The following is a 25636-nucleotide window of genomic DNA, read 5'->3' on the forward strand; positions in this document are numbered from 1 at the left end:
GCTGCGTGTATCACCAACAGCAACATTAGAGACTAACACTAACCACAGGAAAGGCAATCCTGATCAGACTAAAGGGCATCATCCTGTTTGAAGCTGACGTGCTAATACTGAGAAGTAAAACCAGAAGTTTATGAAAAAGACAGGCTTTCTTGAATGTAGGTGCACAAAGAGTGAGCACGAGTGTCCCTCATCTTCAGCCACAATGTCTCCTCACTTCTTCCTGAACTGGATTCTTCTGACCTTGCTTACAGGTAACTAAGCGGGCCTAAAAAATAGCCGGGAGCGGATGGAGGTAACATGCAGCAATGCTTCTGAGGCTTGCTTGGCACAGAAACTGCAGTTTTGCAATAAAATATAACTTCATCGCAGTGGCTCAATACTCTTCTGAAGTTCTTTTTAAAACAATCGTGTTGGAGCTATGGTGACTTTAAAGACACTGCCTCTTGTGCTGTCTGCTAGTCTTACTGTGAATGATCTTTTGTTTTTCTTTTTTTTAGATAACAATGTTCTAAGACTAGCAGAGATCTTAAAATCGTTTTAGAAAAGATGTAAAATGGATGTTTCACTTCAACAGGCTTTGTGAATGTGAACGCTTAGGTAGACAAGGAAGAGGTCAGCTGCAGCTTCTAGTGGTTTTCAGACAATATGAAATCGTATTGAGACAAATCTGTGATTTTTCCTTTTTTTCTTCTTCTGAGAAACAACCACCCCTCTAGGAAAATATTGTTAAAGTCACTAGCAGTGAAAACAGGTTGCAGAAAGGTCCTAATATAGGCAGATGGACATTAAAAATTTGGTAGTAGGATATGCTCAACAGATAAAAAAGGGATATTATGGACATTGTTTCTTCTAGTTCTTTCTAAAGCCTTTTATGATTAGATTAATTTAGAGATTACTTTTTATATTAAATGAACTACATTATTTCCAGATATTAGTTTCTAATATGTTATTGTGGCAAAGTTTTTGCATGAGACTTATTTATAATAGATCAGTTTAGAGAAAAATGACTGAGATGAGCTGGGTAAGACAGCTTGTTCACAAGGAACAATTGTAGTCAAGCCATAGGGTGCTTGGGATCCACCGGCATACGTTGGCTGACCTGCCTAGGGGAGAGCCCTTCCTTCCCAGCAATATATAGGGTTAGACTTTTAATACAGATAGTTAGTTGTTAAAATATTAACTACTTCTATATTTGCTGAAGTGAATTCTATCCCTGAAATACTATTGTGGGTAGATCAATGTACACAGTTGATTCAATGCTAATGGACTTGATAAGGAAAATGTAGTAGTAAATTTTCCTTATACTTCAAGGCTGAATGTACATCTCAGGAGCCCTCCTGTGTGACCTGTTAAAAGAAAGCAGTTACAGGATGGCTATGACAGTCTGGATCACCAGAGCACATGTGATTTTGGCTGGCACTTAACAGAACTTTTATTAAAACTCTCTGAAATGGAATACTGACCAAAGTGGTTTAAATACAGCAAAAGAAATAATCTCGCTGTGATGAATGGGCTATGGCTTGCTGTATCTCTGTCTTTTGACTTGAATAGTGTGAAATAGCTTTCTGGAAACCCCAAAATGGCCTCTAATGGGAACTGAACAAGCTAGAAACTTGTTAAGAATGAGGGGAAAAAATAAACTAGTGTAAAAAGAGCAAAGCTCTGAAAAATCTGATAGGAACTGGCCAAATCTGTTATCAGGGAAAGAAAGGAAACAGCTGTAATTCTGATAAAACCTGCCAATCAGTGACCTTTCATTGAAAGGGAGAAAGTGTTTCCTACAGTAGTTTTAATGAAAGTCAATGTCTTTCTGTTCCCCTATGTCTGGCTTGGATTAAATCTGAACTAAGGGAAAAATAAAGAACTGTCGAACTGGACACAGCTAAAGAGAAGCCACAGAGCTGTGCAGATCCAAACTCTGTACTGGCTTCACCTTTCTGCCTGCCAACAGAGACTGCAGAAAACACTTTTCTTGTTCCTCTGGCTACAGACACGTTCTGAACAAAAGCACTGGCCAGAACGTTATTCCTCACCATGCAGCAGTCCCTCTGGGTTTCACATCTTTTTGTTAAAAACCTAATCCAGCAATGCCTGGTGTTGTTGTCAGGATGGATTCATTTATCACACAAGATGTATTAGAAAATTCCTCTTGCACACACTCTGCTCAATGACTACATTTTGTGCTTTTGCCTGTAGGCCCCGTGGTGTCAGAACTACTTGTGACAGGAGAGGTTGGACACAACATCACTGTGCCCTGCTTTTACACAGTTAATGAGAAAAGCGGCACCACATCGATGTGCTGGGGTCGTGGCCCCTGCCCTGCTTCCAAATGCTCCCAGCCTCTTGTCTGGACAGACGGCTGGAAGGTGACATATCAGTACCACAGCAAGTACGTGCTGATGGGGAAGCTCCATGAGGGCGACGTGTCTCTCACTATCACAAACGCCAAGCAAGAAGACAGCGGGACCTACTGCTGCCGCGTGGAGATCCCGGGATTGTTCAATGATCAGCTAACAAATCTTCAGGTTGTGATCAAGAAAGGTGAGTGTGGATGAGCTTTCCTGCGCGAGTACTATTTTGGTAAAGTCTGGATTTTGAGGCTTGTGGTGGAAATGATTTTTGTGGTCATCCATTGGATGACTGGCAGAACTGCCACGAGTGCTGTTTAAATTAAGCTGTCTTTCATAATGTTGTAATCCCAGTGCAGTCAAAAAAAAAAAAAAAAAAAAAAGTAAAACAAACATGGTGCTTTGTCTCATGGTGTGCAGTGCTACTGAGTTTTCTTAGAAGCACTATTTGTAGAATTCCAGAGAAAGGGTGGTGTTCATAGAAGACAGTGCTCCATCCTTTTTTGCTAGATTCTGGAGTAAAGCCCAGGGACACAAATGTATATAAACAAGGTTTTCTAAAGTCGATTCCTCCTTTGAATCTAGTTTTTCTCTACTTATAAAAAGCATGCTAATATATGGAGTAAGTGGCTCACAGGTGTACATGTGTAGCTGGTGCTAGCACACTTTTTACAGAAACGTTTTCTCTTTTTCACTGCATGAATGCACACTAAATTAATTATAATGTGTATTGGCTTTTTGCTATTTTATTTTATTTATTTTATCTTATTTTACCACATCAGCTAGGATCTCTACTGCAAGCCCTCACACTTACACCTCTACACAGACCTCAGGTAACATTTTTCCAAATATTAATCTCAATAGCGTATATAAGCTCTATTGCAAATGGAGATCTTAAGAAAGAAACAAGTTGATAGAAATGTCTTGGCTAAAATTTACTAAACTTTACCACAGAATTTGAGATCAGAACTTGGCTTGTAAATTCTACCTGGCATTTTATAGAAGGCCCAGCAGAAGGAACCTGTACATGTGAGAGGAACTTTGTTTCCAGTTTTTAGGCTGAAGTAGATGATACATTGCTGCAGCAAGTGTTGTTTTCATTGTGGCTGTTTTTTCAGCATGTGGTATAAGAAATTAATAATAAAAATAAAATATATAATATTATATTATAAAACATCACATATAATCATATATTAATGTATGTTATATACATAAAAAAGTAAAAAATACTGTTTTCACCTTGTCATCTGAAAACACATCCCATCAACAATGAAATCCAAGGTTTTAGGAGTTGCATGTGTGCTCACTATTTAAACAAATTATTTGTTGCTCAATGTAATACAACATAGAGCTGTGTTATTCGGCTAATTCAGGATCCCATCTCCATTACCTGTAAATTATCAAGGCGGATTGTAGAAACAGGGCAGGAATTTTATGATACATCACCAAAGTATCGTTTAACCCAGCTCTAACGTGTCTCAGAGGCTGGATGTATCCTCTGTAGTACATGTATATTTAATAGTCTCAGGTGAGACCCTTCATTGTGTTGGAACGACTATTCCTTACCCTGATTCTTTGTTCCACTTGTAAGTTTGTATACTTCTGTCATATACCCACTAAGCTGTATCCTTTTCAGTCTGTAAAAGCCAACTTTAATTTTCAGTATATGTGGGAGAGTTCATAGTCTAATAATAGCTTATTCTTAGGATTTTGGAAAAAAAAAAAAATCAGGGATCCTCTTTGTATTTATCCCTTAATCTCAATATTTTTATTTTTAGTTAAGCAACACTCAAATGTGACAACAGCTGCATTTCCTTTTTGGAAGAAGAAGTGAAAACTTTCTCAGACCTTTTTTATTCTAGTTGCAAATAATCTGTCTTCCAGTCTTACTGCTCACGGGTTTTCTTAACCATGTGACATCTTAGCTGTTGGAAAACAAGGAACAATTTTTGTGTGCTTTAAGAATACAAGTTAATATGTGCACATTTGTGCAGAGGGAGATTTGAAAAGGCAGATGGCCTTGTTCCTCTGATGTAGGAATATTCCAGCATCTCCCTCAAAAAAGAGGACAGTGAAGCAGACAATAATGCACTCTTCAGAATAAAGCTTCTAGGATAAGGTTAACCATTTGAAACGTCAGGAACCACCTGGGGTTGTCATAAATTGAACAGGAGCTCTTGTTTTCAGGAGGGTCTATATCATCAGACAGCACGGAGAAACTGAGATATGTGGAAGACAGCCATTCATAGCTCTGTTTTAAATATTGAAAACTACTCTGGGAAATTACCTCAAAATCTGCTGCATGTCATTATGGAAACATATCACACTTCAGTCAGGCTGTTTCTCGCATAGCTGTGATCTGGGATTTCGAAAGTGTCACTTGCTTTCTGCAGCCCCACACCACTTATTCCTTCAAGGCCCTGAGCTGGTGTTAATCGATTTTGATCAGATAATCTAATTTTGCATTAGGCATCCACTGCCTCTTCTGGGCTATGAAAACCAAAGCCCACCTTGGTAACTCCAACTTTCTAGGCTCTTTGTTGAGATAGCAGCATTTCCTGGAAGGAACTCAAAGCTCTGAAATAGGCAGTAGAGGCTTCAGTATCAGGAGGTTTGTGCTACCTTCTGAAGGCACAAACTTCTTTATGATATGCAGATCCAAGACTCCTGAAAGATGTACTTAGGTTTGATAGTCCCAGGTCAGCAGTATGAATTCCTCTCTGTCTAGGCAGAACAGCTTTCTGTGACAGTGATGTGTTGGTTTGTCTTGCTTTTGCTCAGCTCCTGGGAGTGCCAGTGAAGCATCCTTTACTGCTGAAACGTGGCCATCAGTTTCTGCTTCAGAAACTCCTCAGACTGTAAGAATTTCTGTTGTGCTATAGCATATTGAGATTAAGCGGTTAGCCATGCAGTTCACTTGTAGTGCTTTATTTTGATTGCAAAATAATATATTTTTTGTAGTCTGCACATTTACTGCTTACTAAAGAATACTTATGTGGTCGTTATTAAAGGGGGAAAAACGCTTTGCTTGCATAAAGTATTTCCTTCCTACTACGGTGGGAAGATATTTAGCAACATCTACATTGCCTTTCAGGCCTCTGGTCCTTACTTGAGCACCTCAGACTACTTAGAAGTAACCTCAAGCCTGCAGGTATGGAGGATATAGGGGAGAGTCAAAATTGGGCTACCTGACAGCACAGGAATACACCTGCATTGCCCACGGGGTGGGTTTCAAATAGGCAGCCCTGTCTGCCTGCTGAGTCTTCCAGCCCATGCTGCATGTTAACAGGCAATAGCATCACCCAAATTTTGTCAGGAAAAGACAGCCTTTGGGAAGGCCTGATATTATGTACTATAGTATGTACTGTGGGCATTCATATTGCTGCATGTGCAGAAAGTCAGGGACCACACTGCCTTTCAACATCTCCCCAGCTTTTAAGGGGAAACCTTTTTTAGAGGCTAGATACCTAATGGCTGGTGTCAGACAGAAGTTTTGCCTAAGTGAAGTCCAGCACAAGGTGAAGGCATGTTTACTTACAAGGATAAAGCTTTGAATAGCTGCTGAATAAGCTGACAAAAAAAAAAAAAAAAAAAAAAAAAAAAGGAGGTGTGTGTGTGTGTGTGTGGGGAACGTACCAGGAGATAGTACTGAGTGTTTTTACTGCAGGGCTGCAAAATACACAAATTGCCTCTGGGTCGTGTATGGGCTTTTTGCTCTTAGTCCCACTGATCCTAATCTGCTTTGTTTGACAGAACGAGTCCATACCAGTTCATAGTCAGCAGCATTCAGAAGGGGCAGTTTATATCATTGCTGGAGTATGCGTGGTATTTCTAGTCGTCCTTGTATTGGGTCTGTTGCTCAGTAGACGTAAGTACTTCTTGGAGGTGGTTATTCACCAATGGGCTGGGTATGTCAAATCACAGCCATGAGAAATGCCATATATCCCTTCTGTGTCATGGGGACAAGCTGATGTCTCTGCATGGCTGTGCTGCAGCTGCCTGCCTGGGTCTCCTGCCCAGTGCCTGGGGCAGCTACCAGCATGGTCTCACCATCTCAGACACCACAGCTACCAGCTGACCTGGGGTCTGATGAGGAGATGTGCAATACAATCCCACATCCCCTTCCCTGCTCGTTTCCTCATGGGTACTACCCATCCCTCAGCTGCTACCTTGTCCCAGTCCTTCCCAATGACGAAGGAAGATGCACTGGTTTCATGGAACTATACCCAATTTTCTTCCATGTGCCAGATGTTCTCCTTGGAGACTCTTGGTTAGGCCAATCCATATGAATTTGACCTCATGGAAATTGTGGGGATTTCCTCCACTGAAAGCCTCTGCTTAAAGTTCCCTAATTTAGTTTCTTGCATTTTGTTTTCCTCACTGAACCTGCTACTTTACTTGTTCCTGATGGTTTAAAGAACTTTATTTGCTTTTCTTTCTCTTCATTCTGCATGATCTTTAGGATATTTACATAATATGAAGAAGATGAATAACTTTGCAAGGTAAGTATTCTGTTTCTGCTTTAGCTAATAGGACAAACTAGGTCCCAGAAGGAAGTAATTGTGACTCCTCCTAGATGCATGCTCACTGTACATGCATTAAATTTGTTTTCTTTTTTAATCTCAAGTTAATGCAAAACATTGCAAAACAAATTAATAAATCCTGCTATTCATCATTAGTTAATAAACAAAAATGAATATAACTGCCAATTCATCGCATTAGGGAGTAGGCAAACTTCAAGTATGGGTTCTCATAAATGGAAAAATGATTCATCATTAGTCACATTTAAGTGTTTTTGCATATTTCACATTTTTTCCAGTGAGGTGGTTGATTTAACTATCTGGTCTTTTGTCTCTTTATTGTCTGTTGTTTAACAGCATTGTTTTCACTTTTGTGCAGCTCTGTTGCATTTTGGAAACCAAAACGTGCAGAGAACCAAAGTGCCCTGGAAGTTGAGATTCATGCAGAGGAAAACATTTATACAATACACTAAGGACTGGATGCATGTGCGCCTTTGTCATCACTGGGACATTACAAATTTTGCAAAATGTTAGCTGCTCCCTCTGCCCTGCAGCTAAATGGGACTGGGCTTCTGAAGCATCGTTCACATCATACTAATAAAGTAAATAAAAGCTACAATTCTAATTAAAACCTTTATCATCCTGTTCCAGAGACAGGAATCCTAGTTGCTTGAATGGAAATTTCCAGAAACAATAAATAAATTTACCAGATACTATCTGCTTCAAATTCTCTCTTCCTTTCTGGAAAAATAGGAGGTGCTGGGATGGCTACTCATTCACAAAAGGAAAACAACCCACATATTTTTGAAATTTGTCTTTTTTTATTGTATATGCCAGCTACAAAATGATCTGTGTCATCTGAGGGGAGGAGTAATCTTGTAGTTGCCATGACTATGGCATTATATATGCCATACAAAATACATTTCATTGAATTTTTGTTAAAGCTGGGTATGCTCACTCCTGGTAACAGCTCAGTTGTGCAATGTACTAATTCCTGCCTACCCCCAGTATAAGCTGGAGAAGTTCATCCCCTCATGGCTCCTGGGAGCCTATGGAGTATTCACTGCTTTTTTTCAGGGAACCATCACTAAGTGCATTTTCCTCTGCAAAATATGTCACTTGCTGTGGCTTTCTCCTCAGGCTTGTATATGCCCTGAGAATTCTCAGGGTGGAAAGTCTCACCTCCAGGCCTCTAAAGCAACTAGACAAAATGTAACTACTCTGCAAAATCAATTTAAAAATTCTTTTTTTCTCTTAATTTATGGAGAAGTTAGGGACATTACACAAAATCTTAGCTGAAATTTAGTTCTGCTTTTGCACTTCCGTAGGTTCCAAACAACTCTAATTTGTGCTGAATTTATTTGATGGCTTTTAGCTGATAAATGGTAACTGTGGCCTACTACCTTTCCTGTATTGCTCCCCATTTAGACTTTTATTCTCTGTAACACTAAGCTTTGGCTTATTTGAGAGATGGAGGGAGCCCTGTGGGGATGAATCAACTCTTCATGCAGCGTTTATGCAGAAGCAACCCACTCAGATCAGCATTCACTGGAAGGACAATTTTCTATGACTGTTCTTAAGAACACATTTTGAAACAGATGCTGAGGACTTCCTGAAAGCACAGAAAAGTGGTACAGGCAGGAGAGAGACACCAGCTCTCAACCAAATACTGACCAGTTCAAATTTCACCCTGAAGCTCATCCCAGGGAGCAGTGTGGAATACCCAAAGCAGATGTTGCTGCCACAGGGAAGGATAGCTGACTCACAGCAAACTCCTATCGTTAAGACCATTTTCAAGGGAGCCATGCAAAGAACAAAGCTGTGTTAGCCATTGGGGTGTAAAGGAACAATAATAAAATCAGGAGGTATTTATGTTAACAGCTGAGACACTTTTGGCCACAGTCTGGTTGTGCTTTTGTGGGGAGCTGAGGTCAGTGGAGCAGTTACCCCTCCCTCCATCCCCCAGCTGGTAGAGCTGGGAGGACTTTCCCCTGCAGTCCTGGAGAGCCTGGCTAAGGTGGGATATTGCAGGTGAGCGTGCTTGCAGAGGCTCACAGAGTGGGGAAAATCTCCTCATCCTGCTCAGGAAGGAAGAGATGGAAATTGGCAAGCTGGGATGTATTTTGAACCGAAAAGGTTCGAAGTGCAGAGGTGAATTCATGGTTAACTAAAGAACTCAGTGTGGGAGCACAAGTATTAGGTGATTACCAACCCCACTGGGCAGGAAAGGCAACTCTGCCATTATCTGTCTTCATGTCATGTGCTGCCTTGTGTAAGAAAGTACTGAAACTTGAATGGATCTATTAGTTTTAGAGTTTTGTTGTTGGACTATTAGAAAAAACTACCAAACAAGAATTACTGTCCCCACTGCAGATGTTGTTCTCCTTCTGTCTAGCTGAGCACATGTCGCGTCTGTGGGCTCTAGCCCATGACCAGAGCTGGAGGAAGTCTCACCTGATCTCTGAAATAGATCTCAGAAAACTTTCTCAACAATTTCTGGTTCCTGCAACTTTGACTTTATAAGTCATCTCTACTGGGATTCAGTTAGACAAAAATTGTGGAGTTTCCAAAATCATTGAATTCCAACCACTCATGCTTTTAAGGAGCCTGAGGACCGCTAATCATGAAAGCTGCTTGCTCATAAGGAATTTTTTTCCTTAGTATTACAGACAAATTCAAGCTAATTCTTATATAAGAAATTTTTTATGCAAAATAAAGTTATAGACTGTTTGATAACCATAACTTTAAATAAAGTTTCCTTTCTGCTGCTGACTGGTTACTCTGTAAACAGACTGCAAAGATTGTGCAAAGCAAAAACTTCACTGTAGATAACCAATATAATACATACAGGCAGAAGCTCTCTCTGCTTTTTCATTATTTCCACTCATGTCAGTGGATCTTGGAATAGGTATTTCAAAACAAGCCCCAGAGAAGTACAGGTGGCACTTGGAACCTGTTCACCCATTAAGAGATTATCCAGCTGCACGCAAACTGGCAGCCTATTAGCCCTTACAAGGCTAACGAGCTGAAGGGATAGCACTCTACCTCTCCTTCTCTGCCTGCAGGAAGCCACTAGATAGCAGTACAAGTGCAGAAAGTGAGGCAGATTTTACTAGTTCTTCCCAGCATACTTGGATCAGCTGGATTTTGGTGGCCTTTTTCAAGCCCAGTTTCACTAAACAAACAAAGCTGACATAATGCCACATACACCCTCTTCCTTCCCTAGTCACCTGCAACACGCTGGCTAATTCTGTTTTGAAAAACGTCATGGCAATTGGTAGCTGGATAAATATCCAAATTAGTGCCTCAGATGGGTTTCAGCTGCTCCCTGCAGTGACATCAGCTGAGCATTGGCTCAAAGTAGCTTTGTAGGTCCCTTCTAACAGCACTATTCCATTCCATTCCCTTCCTTCATGCTTTGTCCAGTCCTGAATGCCTTGAGTTGTTCCCACTCTATTACTCATCTTTTCCAGAGTAGAACTTCCAGAGAATATCTTCATCAGTTGGTCAGAGAGAGTTTAAAAAAAAAAAAAGTCAGAGTAAAAAAAGAGCATTGGAGATGGTGTGGCAGATCTTTAGAGTCCTTTCAAGTCTGTCTTTGGAAATAAAAAATCCAAAGCTGGGGAAAGAAATAGAGGGGTCTTCAAGCAGAGGGCAGAATCACGGGCAGTGAAGGGGTTAGGAAAATTTAGTAGAAGACAGAAGTGGAGATTAAGCCACATGTTTAGGACTGTAAAAACACAGAACTTGTGCTTGCTGCTCAGCACCACAGAGCAGTAATTGACCTTAAGAGATTCATGCAAAGACAAAAAAAAAAAAATAGAAATTTCTGGTGGTAGTACCGTGCTGAGTGTCTTGGAAGGGCAGAGAAGAAGGTTATTATCCAGAAGACAGGAAGAAGCAATTGCAATACATAAAATCTGGAAATGGAGAAATGATACTTCAGTGGGGCTCACTCAGCATCTCTGGAAGCTATAAGATCTAGTTTTCTTTCCTTCCGCTCATTGACCCAGAGTCTCCATCAGCCAAAATGTTCCATTTCATGTTGTTTCAATGGATTATGATACAGATCTTTATAGGTGAGTCTTTACCCACTTGTTTGTGTGCTTGCTCAGAAAACAAAAAAATTGTAATATTAAAAACAGCAGAACTTGTTTTTCCTGTATATGTATGCATTACAGTCAAAAAGGTTGTAATTGTATACAGAATTTCAAAAGTTTAACTTAATGCGTTTTTGCTTTTAAAAAAATGTATGTGGTTTCTTCTGTCTGTAAATTTGGTAAGTTTCTTCTATTCCCCTGAATTATCAATTTACTATTGCCAAGTACTGCTGGTTTTGCTCATCCATCTGTCCCTCCGCTATGTACAAGCCTGACGCAGCCTGAGCCAGGGAATTGAAATATTGACAGAATAATGAATGCATATACATGATAAAGAAAGGATTTTCTGAAACTCTGAGGGCTGTCTGCTGCTTGAACTGTGTACTGTCATGGAAAAGCATGGCTGGAGATTCCTCTCCTTCTAAACCCAAACTTTCAGTGCTCATCCATCTAGGAGCTGAATCCTAAAAGAAGTATCTGTCAAAGAAGAGTAACTTGGGAGACCAAGTCCTGCAAGTGCAGTTGGTATCAGCTGCACTTCTGCATGCATATTTAGGCTTTGGAAATGCAGCATCCAAATTGCTGAATGTGGCTCATGAAATGTCAGGTCACCAACTTTCAGTGGGACATGAGCTCCTAGTGAGAGATGTGCTTGTAAATCACTGAGGCATTTCAGGAAATATTTTAGACAACTAAATACTAATGGCCAACCTCTGCCAGGATGAAATATCTGATATACAAATATAGCATTTACAGCAGCTGCAGTGCTCTTAAGTCACTCTGAAAAGTAGCGGACAGGTTTGGTTAATGGTGGAAGACACTGAAGGGCAAGCAGCGATTAATTCCCCGTGGAGGCATGGTAACAACTTCCATGTTGTCTGCTGTGCAAGTGGAGCTTTGCCACCACTGCTGTAGCTCAGGGAATTCCATATATTTTCAGTCTTTTACCAGACTCAGCAGAAGAAACAGGAGGCCTCTTTCTTTGTCATATCTTCATTCTTAACATAAATGGGAGGTACTGGCCTCCATTTGCTCTTCAAAAACTTTCTTGTATGGGGAGCTACTGAAGAGTGAGTGTGGCTTTTTGTTACTCTCCTCTCTTTAACCCAGCTCCATGCTAAGAATGGGTAATCTTAAGACTCTGGAAAACAGCAGATTGGCAGTTTTAGCCTTTAGGCTTCTTTCTTGTTTATCAGACATTTTCTTTGCAACTTCATCAGTACAAATGCTTTAAGGAGAAATAAAATAAAAAATAAAAAATAATAATAATAAAAAAAGGACTGATAGGGAAAAGATGTGAAGTATCTTCTAGATAAAAATGGAAAAAGCTATTCCTGAAATAGATCAAGAAAAAAAAATATTTTCTAACCAGCTGCCTTGACTGGGGGATGTATGTTTTTGTTCATCCATTGACCAGTCTACAGGATAAAAAACCATTACAGCAACAACTATTGGAGTTACTGCTTAATGCTGTCAATCACTGAGGGTTGTTTCAAGAGAAACTGTATACAAATATGTGTGTGTATATATATATGATCTGAGCAGTTATGAACACATTATGGTTTTAGAAGATATATTAAACATCAGAAGTCTATTTCTCTCTCAGTTGCATTAAGGATTTAGAGTGGCAAACCTTGCTGACTACAGTGGGACTGTCTGGGTACAGCTGATGCTCAGAGTGACTTGGGTCAGATCTGGATGCCTAGGCAGGTCGTTGCTGTGCACAAGAGCAGGATTCCTCTTACTGTAAGACTAGTGTGTCACAATTTAACAGTCTCAGGAACCTCTTTCTTAATTTCAAAGTCATTTGAATTCAATCCTGCTTACTATTTCTTCTGGAAAATGTGTCTGTGCAAGAGGCTGCAGCTGAGAAGGAAATTACATAGTCTTTGCAGATGTTCGTACTGTTGAAATGAGGCTGGTGCAGTACTGAAGCTTTTCCTTCTAATCTGCAGTGAAGACAGATGCTGGGAACATTAGCTTCTTGAAAGAGGACTTGAAACTGCAGAAACAATAACTTCCTACCAGTGGTACTGGTGAGAAGCTACCCTGGAGACACTCTGGTGCCTTGTGTCTTCCTTTTTTTTTTTTTTTTTCTTTTTTTTTTTTCTTTTTTTTTTCTTTTTTTTTCTTTTTTTTTTTTTTTTAAGTTCAGGCCTTTTCTTCTTTTACAAAGGGCAGGCAGAGTTACTTAATGAAGCTGCTTTGGCACTGTGCAGAACTGAGACGAAATGAGAGCAGAAGATAAGCCCTTTCTCCTCAAACAATGGTGACGTTAACTCCAAGAATAGTTCAAACTGGTCTTGGTTTTATGCACATCATTGTTGATTGGTGACTTGAAAATATGTGTTAACCTGCTCCAGAAACTAACTCTTTGCTCCTTTATGGATACTTTCAAGGTCAACTGCATGAATTATTTTGTTCTGTTGTCATATAAAGAGAGTATTTCTCTGTTTGTTTTCTCTGTTTGTAACTAGGCAAATGAACCTACTCTTTCCACAAGAAAAACAAGCAGCCATCTTGCAAAACCTTAAGCCTTACTTGGAAATTCATTTTCTGGCACATCCTACATTCATTTCTCTGCAAAAGCTCCTGCCCTTCAGACCATATTGCACATTGTTTTGTCTGCTTCTACTCTTTTAGCATTTGGAGCAGTGGAAACCTGAACCAGTCAGCTTATCTTGCCAATGGGATAAGCAATAATGAAGCTGAAATGTCATCCCGATAACAAGTCGTGAGGCAGCCTGCCACAGACTAAAACCTCACCTGGGGAATAGTCCATTAAAGACAAAACAAGAGAGACATGGACACAATTGGAAGCATCTCTGTTTGCTATCTGGGAGTCATGCCAAAAAAAAAGACATTTAAACAGCTGGCAAAATAGAAATGTTTGGTAAACCAGTGCCAAAGCTGTTGATAACAGCAGCAACTGCTGTAAGTCTCTCTTTGGGGTGAGCAAACTGACCAGGAGATATCAGATCTGTGGGATGATCCTATTGCTGCAGCAGAGGACCAGATCTGGATGTTTCCCAAGTCCCTTAGTTCCTGCTCCACTGTATGTAAATAATAACACGGGAGAAAAGGGCAGAAAGATAGGAGGACCAACACATACAAGATGAATATAAACCAGAAGAGATTTATCCCTGTATGTAGATGTTTTTAGTACAGTACCTTTCATGAAGAAAAAATCCCTTTTAGGGAAATCTGGGAATTGCACGGGCAGTTAAGGAGGAACAATAGTTAGCAAAGATTCAAACCAGATGCTAAAGTGGGTATTGGCTCTAAACACAAAGTAAAGCTGGTCATGATGAGTAAAAGCATAATTAAAATGTGTGTCTATTCTTTTAACAGTGGTTTAACACTTGCTGTTAAAGTTCCTGTGTACACTGTGCTCAGCAAGGTAACTGAGACAGTTGGCAGGGCTTTCTCAGGGACAGAAAGCAGTGCACTTTATGAGAATAGGTTCTCTTAGACAGATCCCTCTGCTCTGCCAACTTAATTAGGCACTAATTTCACACAAGAATTTTGGATCCTGCTATTGAGTCTGTCAGGAAAAGGCAACCATGACAACATTTTCTGTCTGTTTGAAGAAGCTGATGGTGGACTGAGAAAACCAGATGCATTTCATACCAGGTTTCTGAACAGCTTTCAAACAGTCTCATAGAACAGGAGGTGGGATGGGAGCAGAATTCCCAAATTCCATTTGCACAGGTCTACTCTGCGCTTGGGACGTCACCACATGTTTGATGTGGGAGATGTGTTTTGTGAGCAGCTCTACAGCAGCTGGCTGGGGCTAGAGCACTCAGCCCTGCAGTAGCAACAAAAAGCCAATGCTTGCAAGCTCCTGGTTGATGCCCATGTTGCTTGAGGCCATCAGCTGCTACAGGCTCCCAGGGAAAGACTGTAGGATCACAAGAAGTGGGCAGCCTGCAGGCAGTGGTGTTTCTTTTCCTGTCAAGTTGTGCTGCATAGGCAGTCTCACATCTGAGACCACCAAAATCCCTCACTTGTCTTTCTTCTTCCTTGACAGTGCACACCGCATCTGAAACTGTTGTTAGAGGAATAATAGGACAACCTGTCAGATTGCCTTGCTTCTACCAGGTGGCACGAATGAAGGACATCTCTGATATGTGCTGGGGAAGAGGCCCATGCCCAAATTCAAAGTGCAATAACAAAATTCTGCACACCACTGGGAATCGGGTAACATTCAGAAAATCTCCGCGGTACAATCTTCAGGGCTATATTTCCTATGGAGATGTGTCTCTCACGATATGGGAAGCGAAGGTAGAAGATGCAGGTACATACTGCTGCCGCATAGAAATCCCGGGTTGGTTCAATGACATCAAACAGAACATAAAGCTGGTGGTGGCTAGAGGTGAGTTTTGGGGCCTTCTGCAGGTTTTTGGTCTCTGCCACACAAGGTTCTGGTCCTTCTCTTTCTGTGAGAGGGTCAGGGAGTGGGTACTTGAAACCTGCAGGAAAAAAAAAAATAAAGCAAACACAAATCTGGGAATTGGGAATTGTTCTGGCTGAGGCTTGTTTTCTCCTCATTAGACAACCATTTTAAATAGCAATTCTCCCACTTTCATTCACAATACTTTACTAGATAGATACTTTCCATTCACTTCTCTTTTGGCTTTTCCCACAGTCAGCTGCGAATGCTCTGATCTAACTTTTCTCTTGCTTACGATTTTTCCATGCAGCATCTTCAGTGAGGACAACAACAATGAGAAAGACTCCTACTTCTCCCAAACGTTTCAGAAAAACAACTCTTGCTCCTCAAGCAACCTCTGCTTTTCAAGTAACAACAGAGGCTGCTGTCCTCCTGACAACCAATGTCCCCCTGGCAGCAACTGCAACCACTGAGTCTCCGACAGTAGAAATGCTGGAGACAGTTGCTTCCACAGTGTTTGATGTGACACCAAGTGAGACTTTTCCAGAAACAATGGTTACAAACAGACTGGTTACTCTCCCAGACTTTTCAACTGGTTTCCAAGCAGCTGATGCGAGTACTGAAGATGATGATGTGTTCTGCTCAACAGAGCCCATCCCTCTTCCTGAAGGTACAAAGAACACAGGGGCAAGAAGCATTTGAACACGGTATGAAGACCCCCCCCTAGTCAGTGATCTTTACCAGCATTTGTATTTATTTTGTTTCAGTGACTACTGAATTCCCCAGTACAGGTCTGACTGCAGACAAAACTGAAAGGGCCAACACTTCTTTTGTGATAGAAGATGTGCCAACTGTAGGTGAGTACAATAACTTTGGAAAATCAGAAGTTGCATATTCAGAGAAATGAAGATGTCATAAACGAAAATATTGACAATTCTTAAGAGTGTAACAAACATTTACTGAGAGCTATTTATTGCATCTGGCAGAAATAGGTATCTGGGGTCCACTCAGAAATTGTCAGAAATCAGGATGAAGCAACAGATGAGAAACATGTTTTCAAGGCCTCTAAAGGAAGTAGATTTTGAGTCACTCGCTACTTTTGGGTATCTCAGGTCTGAGTGAAGTTAAAAATTGCTCTTTGTCACCATCCAAGCTGAATTGTCAGATAACTGATTTGTCATCACTGTGAATCCACTGAGCTTTTCATTGCAAATACTCCCTGACTGGCTGGCTTTGAAACTCACTGACTATATTTGGCCAGATGTGGCCTGTAGGCTCAGCTCTCCAGTGCCCAACACGTGCCCTTGGTACTGACAAAAAGCAGCAAATTGCCACAACTATCAGTCATTTCCTCAAGAGAAAAGGAAATGGGATATGAAATCATACCATACCTGAGAAATGAGCAAACTTGCATGAAATTGCACACCATGTCTCTCAGCCAAATATAAATGCAGAATAGCCCATGTTATTCAGGTGTCACAGCCTGCCCACCTGATACCTGCAAATGAGGATTTAAAAAAATGAAAGCTAAAATTCAAGAATATATTCAAAGATAAATCGTATTCAAGGACATATCAAGGATATGTCATGTTTACCTGTTAAGAGAAGGCCTTTGGTTTCAACTAGTGCCAAGAGTCTCTGAACTCTTAGAAATATAGTAGTTAGGTTTTTGCAAGTCTTCTTTTGACAGATATAGAGATTTAGAGAAGAAACAGAGTTTAGGAAAACATTCCTGAATGACTGTGGAGAGGGCTTATGAAAGTGACTTAACTGATCTCTTGAGCATTTATGAGCATTTCTCAACATTGTTTTACTTCACACACAGAATCACACAGAATTTTCTAGGTTGGAAGAGACCTCAAGGTCATCGAGTCCAACCTCCAACCTAACGCTAACAGCCCTCCACTAAACCATATCCCTAAGCTCTACATCTAAACGTCTTTTGAAGACTTCCAAGGATGGTGACTCCACCACTTCCCTGGGCAGCCTGTTCCAATGCCTCACAACCCTTTCAGTGAAGAAGTTCTTCCTAACATCTAGCCTAAAACTCCCCTGGCTCAACTTAAACCCATTCCCCCTCGTCCTGTCACCAGGCACGTGGGAGAACAGGCCAACCCCCACCTCGCTACAGCCTCCCTTGAGGTACCTAAAAAGAGCGATAAGGTCGCCCCTGAGCCTCCTCTTCTCCAGGCTGAACAAGCCCAGCTCCCTCAGCCGCTCCTCGTAGGACTTGTTCTCCAGACCCCTCACCAGCTTCGTCGCCCTTCTCTGCACCCGCTCAAGCACCTCGATGTCCTTCTTGTAGCGAGGGGCCCAAAACTGAACACAGTACTCGAGGTGCGGCCTCACCAGAGCTGAGTACAGGGGGACGATCACCTCCCTAGCCCTGCTGGTCACGCTGTTCCTAATACAAGCCAGGATGCCGTTGGCCTTCTTGGCCACCTGAGCACACTGCTGGCTCATATTCAGCCGACTGTCCACCATCACTCCCAGGTCCTTCTCTGCCTGGCAGCTCTCCAACCATTCCTCTCCCAGCCTGTAGCTCTGCTTGGGGTTATTGCGCCCCAGGTGCAGGACCCGGCACTTGGCCTTGTTAAACTTCATGCAGTTGACCTCAGCCCATCGGTCCAGCCTATCCAGATCCTCCTGCAGAGCTTTCCTACCCTCAAGCAGATCGACACACGCACCTAACTTGGTGTCATCTGCGAACTTACTGAGGGTGCACTCGATGCCCTCGTCCAGATCATCGATGAAGATATTAAAGAGGACCGGCCCCAGCACCGAGCCCTGGGGGACGCCACTAGTGACTGGCCTCCAACTGGACTTGGCTCCATTCACCACGACTCTTTGGGCCCGGCTATCCAGCCAGTTTCTAACCCAACGAAGCGTGCGCCAGTCCAAGCCAAGAGCAGCCAGTTTCTTGAGGAGAATGCTGTGGGAGACGGTGTCAAAAGCCTTGCTGAAGTCAAGGTAGACCACATCCACAGCCTTTCCCTCATCCACCCAGCGCGTCACTCTGTCATAGAAGGAGATCAGGTTCGTCAGGCATGACCTGCCTTTCATAAAGCCATGCTGACTGGGCCTGATCGCCTGCTTCCCCTTCAAGTGCTGCATGATGACTCTCAGGAGGATCTGCTCCATGAGCTTTCCTGGCACTGAGGTCAAACTGACAGGCCTGTAGTTTCCTGGGTCAGCCCTCCGGCCCTTCTTGTAGATGGGCGTCACGTTTGCTAGCCGCCAGTCGATTGGGACCTCCCCCGATAGCCAGGACTGTTGATAAATGATGGACAGTGGCTTGGCCAGCTCCTCTGCCAGTTCCCTCAGTACCCTTGGGTGTATCCCATCTGGCCCCATCGACTTGTGCACATCTAAGTGCCGTAGCAGGTCACCAACCAGTTCTTCATGGATAATGAGGGCCACATCCTGCTCCCCATCCCCTTCCACCAGCTCAGGGTACTGGGTATCCAGAGAACATCCGGTATTGCCGCTAAAGACTGAGGCAAAGAAGGCATTGAGCACCTCCGCCTTTTCCTCATCTCTTGTAACTAAGTTTCCCCCCGCATCCAGTAAAGGATGGAGATTCTCCTTAGTCCTCCTTTTTGTGTTGATGTATTTATAGAAACGTTTTTTGTTATCTTTAACGGCAGTAGCCAGATTGAGCTCCAGATGAGCTTTGGCCTTCCTAATTTTGTCCCTGCACAGCCTCGCTACTTCTTTAAAGTCCTCCTTAGTGGCCTGCCCACTTTTCCAAAGCTTATAAACCCTCTTTTTCCTCCTAAGATCAAGCCACAATTCTCTGTTGAGCCAGGCCGGTCTTCTTCCCCGCCAGCTCGTCTTTGGGCACGTGGGGACAGACCGTTCCTGCGCCATTAAGACTTCCCTCTTGAAGAGCGCCCAGCCTTCCTGGACCCCTCTGCCCTTCAGAACCGCCTCCCAAGGGACTCCACCAACCAGTGTCCTGAGCAGCTCAAAGTCAGCCCTCCGAAAGTCCAATACAGCGGTTTTACTGGTCCCCTTCCTGGCCTCGCCAAGAATAGTGAACTCCACCATTGCGTGGTCACTCTGCCCTAGACAGCTCCCGACGATCACGTCCTCCACCAGTCCTTCTCTGTTTGTGAAGAGAAGGTCTAGCGGGGCACCTCCCCTGGTAGGCTCACTAACCAGCTGCGTCAGGAAGCTATCTTCCACGCTCTCCAGAAACCTCCTAGACTGCTTTCTCAGGGCTGTGTTGTGCTTCCAGGATATGTCAGGGAAGTTGAAGTCCCCCACGAGTACAAGAGCTGATGATTTTGCAACCTCTGTCAGCTGCCTGTAGAATTCCTCATCCGTCTCCTCATCCTGGTTCGGCGGTCTATAGCAGACCACGACCAGGACACTAGCCTTGTTGTCCCTGCCGATCCTAACCCAAAGGGACTCGACCTTGTCATTCCCAACCTCGAGTTCTACAACCTCGAAAGACTCTCTAATATAGAGAGCCACACCACCACCCCTTCTATGCTGCCTGTCCCTTCTATAGAGCTTATAGCCAGGCATTGCAGCACTCCAGTCATGAGACTGGTCCCACCACGTCTCCGTGATGGCAACCAAGTCGTAGCCTGCCTGCCGCACGATGGCTTCCAGCTCCTCCTGTTTGTTACCCATGCTGCGTGCATTGGTGTAGATGCACTTCAGCTGGGCCATTGCCTTATCCTCCGGCCTTGCCATTGTTCCCCCTGGCACAGCCCCAACAATCCTAGCCTCAGCCCCATCCCCCTTCCTACCTAGTTTAAAGCCCTCTCAATGAGCCCTGCCAGTTCCTGGCCCAGGATCCTTTTTCCCCTAAAAGATAGGGACCCGTCTGCGGCCATCAGGCCAGGTGCTGAGTAAAGTGCCCCATGATCAAAAAACCCAAGATTTCTGCGTTGGCACCAGCCAACTTCTCGTCTTTCTGATATCATGCTGGATAACGCCTATGTTCTGTTGTTGTAAATAGAGAGTTTTGGAAAAATTCTTACCTCCAGGATTCTGGGGGCAACTTAAATTGTCACTGTGGGCTAGAAAGAGCCACCATAAAACGAGTCACAGCAGACAATATATCACACTTACTGAGTAATGAACATTCCCACACATGCAATAACTTGCGTCATGCTATTTCCGAGTGCCAAACCACCACGATGTGTGAAAACGCTGCAGCACAGTTAAGCACTGTCTACTAATAAAAAATCACATATTCCTGCATGAGGATTGTATTATTACAGTGTTTCAGAGGTACTGAAAGGCCGCTTGAGAATTAGAAAAGAAGGTGAATGCTGTCCAGTTTGTGTTTGATGGAGGCATGCTTAAGACCAGGCAGAATCCTGCCTTTTTATTGTTAAATATTTTCTTGTAAATATTTGTCAGACAGTTTGGCAAACTGAGCTCTGGGATAGTTGTTTTGTGCTGACCAGGCTCTCATTTAGTTTCTCTTCTGTCTTTTCCTGCCTTTCCTCAGCAATAGCCCTGCTGGTCCCAACCGCACTTCAGACACGGGAGACAACCCTTGGTCCTTCAGGTATGGAGAGGAAGCACCAATAGGTGCTGCCAGCAACCAGGTTGAAGCACGCTGCCAGAAGGCTTAATTTTGAATTGTGGGACATGTGTGTCAGAGTGAGACATGCACATCTTGTGTATTTGGGGGTATTCCTGCTGAACTTCTTAAACTATTCTTTTATTTATTTTTTTTTTCTTTTTAAATTACTTATTGTGTATCAAATGGAGAAAGTGAGGGAAAGCTGGATGTTGTAAGACAGGCATAAGGCAAAGTGCAATGTTGACACCGCCCTGGGATTTTCAGAACTTGCTAGGATTTTATTAGCCGTATTTATTATCAGCCAGAATCTCTTTTCTACTCCAATACACATTTTTATTGCATGCGTATGGGCTACCTGTGCCCTGTCCATGTCTTCGGTAACATTCAAACACATTATTTGGTACATGGAAACAAATCAGCTCAGCTGCCATAAGGAAACTGATCAGAACTGAAAAATTTGGGGGAGATTAGGTTATTCACTGAATCAAAACAAAACAAAACCAGAAACATTTGCTTAAATTTGTAGAGATTTAAAAAAAGAAAACACACCACATTTATAACGGGATTATTTGTGACCGTCAGATCACCCTCTCTGCCACGTGACATTCTGTGAGCCTCATACATACAGCATTTCCTTTTCTGTGGTCTTGGAGGACATAAGCATGCTACATATACATGCCCTGGTGAATGACTCATCTGGTCCCCATTACATTTTGCTAACATGGGGGCTCCATGGTAGTTCTTTTGTCAAACCCTTGAAAGTACTACTCATCACAGTCTTTCTATATGTTAGGGTATGCTCTAATGCACAGAAACTTTCCTGTCATAAGAGGTGAGCTGTGGTTTTGATTCACTAAGCTGAGCAACTCCTGTTTTTAAGATGATGTTAAGTATTGGATGAAGAGCTCCAAATACTTAAATACTTCTGTATTTCATAGCATGTCACAATGAGACAAGGCCCAAGCCAAGATTAATCTTTCTGTGACTTTAAATTCACTAGCCAATTTAAGGTGGTAGGACAGCAGCAGCAGCAACGTTTGCTGCAAGATTACTTGAGCATTCATTTAGTTCACTGCTATATCCAAAGCTTAGAAAAACAAGAACTGTTTTCTTTTTAATTCCTTAAGACTAAAAAAAAATAATGAAAGAAATGAAAAACAACATAATATTCATAGACCTATGTTAAATATATGGTAAGTAATCTGAATATAAATATATTTCCTGTGGTTTCTTGCACTAAGGCAGCTGTCAAAAGCTTCATATTACATATTACTCTGACCACAATTAAACCTTGGCAATTCCTCCAGTTAGGCTCATACCTTGTTTACTACCTATGCTTTCTGCTACATCTTGTGCTTACAGAAGTTAAAACTCCCTCACAGGAGATAAGTTTCTGCTGTCTTACTTCACTGACTATCTCTGGAAGCCTTGTCTTTCCTTGATGAAGACTGATGTTTCCTGATGAAGGCCTGATATGCAGTTTGTGGCTGAAACAGATTGTTCACTTTTGGTTGCAAGGCGCTTTATTTCTCTTACCCAGGACCAAATTTTGCCCTCCTCTTTCCTTGATTAAATCCATGACAACCACAGTGGCCCTCACTCCTTCAGATGACTGTGCCAGTAATGATTTCCATCTCTTTTGTTTTCAGAGACTTCAGCAAGTTCAGACAGCAATGCTCAGAAAGTTGATGTAAAACTTCCAGTAAGTTTCAAGAGTGTTTGACTAATTGGAAGCCAAAAGGACAGCAGGATGTTCTAGTGATTTTCAGTGCATTCATACTAAATGGGCAATATTTGCAAACCAGTAGCTTGAACTGTTGTTTAAAGCTCAAGATTCATCTTCCTCTTGTCCAGTGAATAGAGCCAAAGCCTGTGAGCATCCCACCTGTATAGCACACTTCAAAAAAAACTCTCATCCCTGTCACACCTCTGTATGAGAGGCAGAGGTAGTGTCCTCAGGCCATGACCAGGCACCTGGGATGGTTTTTATGCTTCCCTGTCTCTAGCTAAGGGAAAGATGAAGGTGACTAATCTGCTAGTTTAGATACCTTAGTAAGAAATTCATGTTAAGTGGGATGAATCTAGGCTCAAATGCTTCAGAGACAGATTGATTAAATATTTAACAAGCAATTAATGTTGTTTATCATGATCATCGTGATGCATTTTCTCCATAATTTGTACAGGCAAGCTCAGAAAAGTGTTGCAAACTCCAACCCAATGCAGATATTTTAGAGCTCTTAGCCACTACAGCAACCTACTCCTGCATGAATAGGTCTGAAGTAGGCATGCTTTCTCAAACTTTTCAGTTTTTCCTCTTCTTCTTTCCAGTTATCCATCTCTGTCATTCTCAGCGTCTCTCTCTTAGCGGTGTCCATTCTTTTGATAACGATGTTGACATCATTGTTTTGGAAACGTAAGTATCCTTCAGCACCTAAATGTTAATGTTTCTAATGCTGCCCTAATGCACATGTCCTTCTGTATCTCTGATTAATCCTCTGGTAGATCTGCCATGGACCCTGTGACAACACTCAGTTAATTTTAGGGGAGTTGTTGTCCATGCTCCAGGACTGTGCCACCACAAGGATGAGGAGATGGTGGGGAGGCAGCTGGAGGAAACCTGTGCAAAGAACCTGTTCACTGGGCATGGTCCTGACCCATCTTGTAGGCCCTTGCTTTTTCGTAATGTGGTCCCATAGTTTAATGGAATAGCTCTTGGTGGACGTTGGTGCAACTGAAAACAGAACGAGGTCCTATCTTTCCTGCTTAACCCACAGAATTTTTGTAACTTGCTATCTTTGCTTATGAAAACATTTGACTGATTCAGTAGAACTATAGGTATCTTTCTGCCATTGTGACAATATTGTTTTGCTTCTAGGTAAACACAGAAGGAAGTTCATATTGAAAAGGTAATCCATTTTGTCATTTCCTATTCAAAGTTCCAATGTAATTTTTGTTAGAGGCAGAAGGTGTTTGCTGCTAATTGTAGTGGGAGCGGTACTGGCTTGTGGTGCTTATTACCAAAGCTGTGGTTCGAGCAAACTTCAGACAGCTTCACTCCAGAAACTTAAACAGTGGTTTCTGGAAACTGCTTCTACGTAGTGAGGAACAGACATCCAGGACACTGGAGAACTTTAGCAACTGACACTTTTTTGCAATCTAATGGCCTCAGCTTAAGGAAATACCTAACCTGCATTATTATTTGATCATATACCAGGACATGAGTCTAGTGAAGTTGATTTGAAGCAATGAAGAGTTAAATGGTTATGGGGATTAGACAAACTTCTCTCATCTGCTTGTGATTGCTCAGAAAGAAAATGGGGGGTTATGGGCAGTCCTTCATGGAGTGGCAATTCACACACACAAAAAAAAAGGGCCCAAGAAAGGGCACTCTGCAGCAGTATGAGAAACCAAAACTTTCACCAGTAGATAAATCTTGCAGCCCTTGTAGGGCCACTGCACCCTGTCACATCCTCCTTGGGTTACATGGAATTATACACAGTGATATCAAGGTCACTATTTCAGTGGAGATAAGAAATATATAAATACGACGAACCGTCTGGTGCAGGTGTTCCTAATAATCTCATGTCTTCTGGCTCATCTGGAGAGAAGGATTTTCTCTAGACTGACCACAGGTTAGCCCAGTGAAGTATCACCCCCGTTGCCAATAACTGATACTATTTTAATGACAGATGGCCCCCCCACTGCATACTCCATCTAGGAGATAAGGCTTGGGGGCCAAGGAGGGGATCTTTTCTGAATCCCATAGTGGTTATCTAACAGCTGTCATTATAAGATCTGAACATGCCTTTCCTATCTGTTAGACTAATGCAAGCAAGGTAATTACTTCACTGGTGTAAATAAGTAGGCATTGTAACACTGAAGTCAACAGACTCAGTAGCTTATGGTCTCTGTTTCAATGGGAATTTGCCAACATTACAAATAAGAAAGGGTGCTGTGAAGCACCAAAGTGCTTTTGCTCCATTCATAGTGGTCTATGCTTATCACTGCAGCCTTAGACCAGCTGAAGATATGGAAAAAGTTTTCAGTGGTGCCGAAGGAGAAAACAACATGTTTGTCCTGTGAAGAGCTCCTGTGTCATCTGTTATCTGTAGACACTGTGGGGAAAAAAAAAAAAAAAAAAAAAAAAAAAAAAAAAAAAAAAAGGATGGCTGCACTGAAAATAAAAAGGGCCTGTTTCAAGCAGCACTGAGAGATGCTTATGAGCCCTCAAAATATCAATGGCTGTAAACCAAGGGCCAAAGCTTCAATGTGAAAATTTAAACCCTTTGCCATGTCACCTTTAAAGCTCTCTGTATAAAGAAGCTTCTTTCGGAGGCGTTTTATGCATTATTCAATGGTGTTTCTGGGATCTGTATTCTTACTAACACCACATTACAGAATTAAATTTGTTTCTTTCTGTGTTTTACTAATGCTCTTCCTGGAATACAACCTATACTGTGAGGAACAGAAGAGCAGAGAAATAACAATGAATGCTGCTTAATTTTGAACTGCAAATAAATAAATAAAAAATTAGCAAGTGCAAAGCTTCTTATTGCTTTTATATAATCAAGAGAAAAATTAAGCTACAGGAATGTTGTGATTATAAATAAAAAATGCAGATGACCTAAGGGTTACTGATGAAGCCTGTGATTCAGCATGTTTGAATGACCCTTGGAGACTATGTTAATAAACTTTGTAATTTACCACTAGAAATTGCATTCTTTCTG

General features: G+C 42.1%; 1 protein-coding gene across 1 annotated transcript; it reads left to right on the top strand.

Moving 5' to 3' along the window:
- On the top strand, window positions 1–25636 carry LOC309883713 (uncharacterized protein). The gene is made up of 18 exons (XM_082772002.1): window positions 1–251; window positions 2197–2541; window positions 3131–3181; window positions 5130–5206; window positions 5443–5499; window positions 6102–6216; window positions 6811–6850; window positions 9934–9965; window positions 10095–10145; window positions 10882–10947; window positions 14999–15343; window positions 15672–16031; window positions 16129–16218; window positions 20832–20891; window positions 22559–22611; window positions 23238–23322; window positions 23785–23815; window positions 24920–25636. Exons 1-18 carry the CDS (start codon window positions 131–133, stop codon window positions 24990–24992), a joined length of 2052 nt encoding a protein of 683 aa, XP_082628128.1. The 5' UTR covers window positions 1–130; the 3' UTR covers window positions 24993–25636.

Source organism: Aythya marila, assembly GCF_965140915.1.
Source record: "Aythya marila genome assembly, chromosome: 14".
NCBI lineage: Eukaryota > Metazoa > Chordata > Aves > Anseriformes > Anatidae > Aythya > Aythya marila.